Source organism: Apteryx rowi, unplaced genomic scaffold, assembly GCF_003343035.1.
Source record: "Apteryx rowi isolate R43461 unplaced genomic scaffold, aptRow1 scaffold_1477, whole genome shotgun sequence".
Taxonomy (NCBI): domain Eukaryota; kingdom Metazoa; phylum Chordata; class Aves; order Apterygiformes; family Apterygidae; genus Apteryx; species Apteryx rowi.
This window is the reverse complement of record NW_020447727.1, coordinates 24,378-27,635: the sequence shown is the minus strand read 5'-3', so window position 1 is coordinate 27,635 and position 3,258 is coordinate 24,378. Positions and strand designations below refer to the sequence as shown.

Genomic DNA, 3,258 nt, shown 5'->3' with positions numbered 1-3,258 from the left:
CACCGCGCTGACCTCGCTGGAGCAGACTCGCGCCTACCTCCTGGCCGACGGGACCTGCAAGTGCGGCCTCGAGTGTCCGCTCAACATGCACAAGGTACGGGGACCCTCCCCGGGCGGGGGGGAGACGGACGCCCCCTGCTTTCGGGGGGGTCCCTGCGGAGGAGCCGGCAGCCGTTCTCAGCCTGCGCCGTCCCCGCAGGTGTTTAACTTCGACCCGGGGGCGGCGGTGGCCGGGCGAGGGGCCCCCGGGGCCCAGGGCCAGCAGGACATGACCAAACTCTGCAACCACCGCCGGAAAACGGTGGCCATGGCCACGCTGTACCGCAGCATGGAGGGCGCCCCGGGCCCCGGCTCCCGCCGCCCCGGCACAGGTAACCGGCCCCGGGTCCCCTGTCCCTGCCACCGCCCGGGTCCCTCCTGGTGTCCCCAACCTGTCCTGGTTGTCCCTGTCCATCTGGGCTCCCCCCACCCATCCCAATCCCTCCCAGTTTCCCTGCGGCGCACCCCAGGTGTCCCAGAGCTCTCCCATCCTCCCCATTCCATCCTCGCTCCCCGGTTCCCCCCAGTTGGTGCCCACTGACCCCTGCGTGGTTCCCTGCAGGTCCCGGCTTGAGCCCGCTGTTCCCGGCAGGGGGGCGCCCGGCCGTGCCCCCCGGCGTCCCCCCGCCCAGCGCCGTCGGCAGCTTCCCCAGAGCCCCCACGAGGGCAAAGACCCCCGAGGCCGCCCCCGCGGGGGACCGGCTTGTCCCCCCACCCTTCCCGCGGCCCCGTGACGTCTTCCCGGGGGCCAACGGCAGTCCCGAGAGCCGCCCGCCGCCACCGTCCCCCCGCTTCGGCCGCCGCCTGCCCCCGCCGGACGCGGCGGCGGCCCCCAGGCCTCCCGCCGAGGACGCCCGGAGCCACCGTCCCGTGGGCAGGACTAGCGCCCGTGCCGCTCCGTCGCCGGTGGGGGCCGGAGAAAGCCCGGAGCCCGGGGGGCCGGGGCTGGGGCCGTGCCCGGCGGCTGCCAACGGCACCCCCCAGGCGGGCAAGGACGATTCCCCCATCAGCGGTGCCTTAACCAACCAAAGCAGCAATAACCTGCCAGTGCCCTTAGACGCTGCCCCCGAGGGCCGGGGCTTTTTGGGGCTGCCGCTGGGCCAGCTCCTGGCGCCGCCGGCGGGCACCCCCTTCCCGGCGAGCAGCCTGCTGAGYGCCGCCGCCAAGGCCCAGCTGGGCGGCCCCGACCCCGCGCCCCCCCCTAGCACTTTACCCCCCCGCCCGCTCGCCCCCGACGTGCTGCTCTCGGTCGCGGGCGAGCGGAGCCTGGGCAAGGCGGCCCGGCGGCCCCGGCGCCTGCACCCCGAGGACCCGGCGGCCCGCAGGGCGCCCCCCGCCCCGGGCGCCAAGCCCAAGGGGCTGCCGGCACCCGGGCAGCCCCTCGCGGCCCTGTTGAGCCTGCTGGGTGCTCAGGGCGGCCCCGGGGGGCACGGCGGCCCCCCAGCCCCCCCGCCTGCCGGGGACGGCGGCGCGCCCTGCCCGGGCACTGGGCTCCTGCCTGCATGCCAGGACTTCAACAGCCAGCTCCTCGGCCTCTTCGGGCAGCTGGCGGCCTCGTCTGAAGCCACCTCAGGGACCCCCCCGCAGCCAAAACACAGCGCCCCAGGTACGTGGGGCAGCGCCATGGGGTGCGGGGAGCTGGGGTCATGGTAGGCATCGGTTGCCCGTGGCATGGAGCATGCCTGGGGCAGGCAGCAGTGTGGGCAGCGACGCCTGCAGGTTCCTGCCCCTGGGACCCCCTCGTGGCCGTGGGGCTGGGCTGGGGGGACACGGCAGGGGTGTACACTGGGGCTTCTGGCCGTGGGTCCGTGCTGGGGGTGGTGGTTGGACCTAGTGGGATGTGGCTATGGGTCCATGCTGGGCATGGTGGGACCTGGTGGGACGTGGTCATGGGTCCATGCTGGAGGTGGTGGGACATGGCCGTGGGTTCATGCAAGGGGTGGTGGGACTTGGTGGGACAGGGCCATGGTTCCGTGTTGGGGGTGGCAGGACCTGGTGGGACGTGGCCAAGGGTCCCCCTGCCCTGACGCTGTCCCCCACAGGTGCCGCGACGTCTCCAGCCATCACCAAAGGCCCCCCGGCCTTGGGGGCCAGCAGCGGCGGGGAGGAGGCCGCCGGAGGAGCGCTGGGCTGCCCGCTGCCCCCCGCTGCCGCCGCCGAGCCCGTGGCCTTTGTGGGGCAGGAGCAGGCGCTGGCCCTGGGCAGCTCGCTGCCGCCAGGGCTCCTCCTGGGCACCCTGCCCTTCTCGGTGGCCCTGGGCCAGCACCCGCCGGCGCCCGGCGGGGCCCCTGAGGGGCCGAGCCTGCCCTCCCTGCTGGCGGCCTCCCTGCTGCCGGGGCAGCCCCCGGTGCCCTTGCTGCCCCTCGGCATCCCCCTGCCCGCCCTGGACCTGCTGCCGGCGCCGGGGACGCTGCTCTCGGCCCTGCTGCCACTGGCACCGGCGGGCGAGAAGGGCGCCGAGGCGGCAGCGGCGGCGGCCGCCGGCCCCGAGGGCTACCCGGCGCTGCCCGACGCGCCGCTGCTCTTCTCCGCGCTGCCCGCCTCGCTCGCCCTCGACCCCGCGCTGCTGGCCGCTGGGCTGGGCCCCCCCGAGAGCACCCCCGGCACCCCCCCGGTGAGACTCGGCCCCTGGGACGGGGTTGTTTGCCCCCCCCCCTCCCCGGGGAGGAGGGTAGTAGGGAGGGATTTGCCCCCTAGGGAGGAGGGGGATGGTGGCTGGGGGTATTTACCCCCAGCAAAACACACGGGGGGGAGTGTGTTTGCCCCTGGAGAAGAAGGGGGGATATTTGCCCCCAGGGCAGTGGAAGGGGGAGTATTTGCCCCAGGGAGAAAGGCAAGGGAGGGTATTTCCCCCCCCCCTCCCCCCCAGGGCACGGAAATGGGTATTTGCCCCTGAGAAGAGAGAGGTGAAAGGTGTTTGCCCCCAGGGCATGGCAGAGGAGGAGTATTTGCCCCTGGGGAGGAAGGTTGGGGGTATTTACTTGCCCCTGGGTCCTGGAAAGCAGGGTATTTGCCCCAGGGAGGGGGGTCCGGGAGGGTGTTTGCCCCCCCCTCCTGGGAGAGGAGGAGGCCGGGCTGGTTTTGCCCCCGGCGGGGACGGGCTGAGGGTGTCTCTGCCCCCAACTCGCCCCCTTTGCCTGCAGTCCGGCCTCGCCAGCCCCCCCGCGGCACCTACCTCGACCGGCGCCCCCCCCACGACTACTGAGGCCCCGCGCGGGG

The 3,258-nt window shown here is 74.4% G+C and overlaps 1 protein-coding gene across 1 annotated transcript; it reads left to right on the top strand.

Moving 5' to 3' along the window:
• The first annotated feature begins 8 nt into the window (after positions 1-8).
• LOC112962411 (methyl-CpG-binding domain protein 6-like) lies at positions 9-3,244 on the top strand. The gene is made up of 4 exons (XM_026058504.1): positions 9-94; positions 200-371; positions 1,484-1,645; positions 2,082-3,244. Exons 1-4 carry the CDS (start codon positions 86-88, stop codon positions 2,933-2,935), a joined length of 1,197 nt encoding a protein of 398 aa, XP_025914289.1. The 5' UTR covers positions 9-85; the 3' UTR covers positions 2,936-3,244.
• The last annotated feature ends 14 nt before the right edge of the window (positions 3,245-3,258 follow it).

Bases quoted from the DNA above. Each gene is read 5' to 3' on its own strand.
- LOC112962411 (XM_026058504.1), top strand. The intron at 372-1,483 runs GTAACCGGCCCC...GCGGCCCCCCAG, and splicing joins CTCCCGCCGCCCCGGCACAG to CCCCCCCGCCTGCCGGGGAC. The intron at 1,646-2,081 runs GTACGTGGGGCA...TGTCCCCCACAG, and splicing joins GCCAAAACACAGCGCCCCAG to GTGCCGCGACGTCTCCAGCC.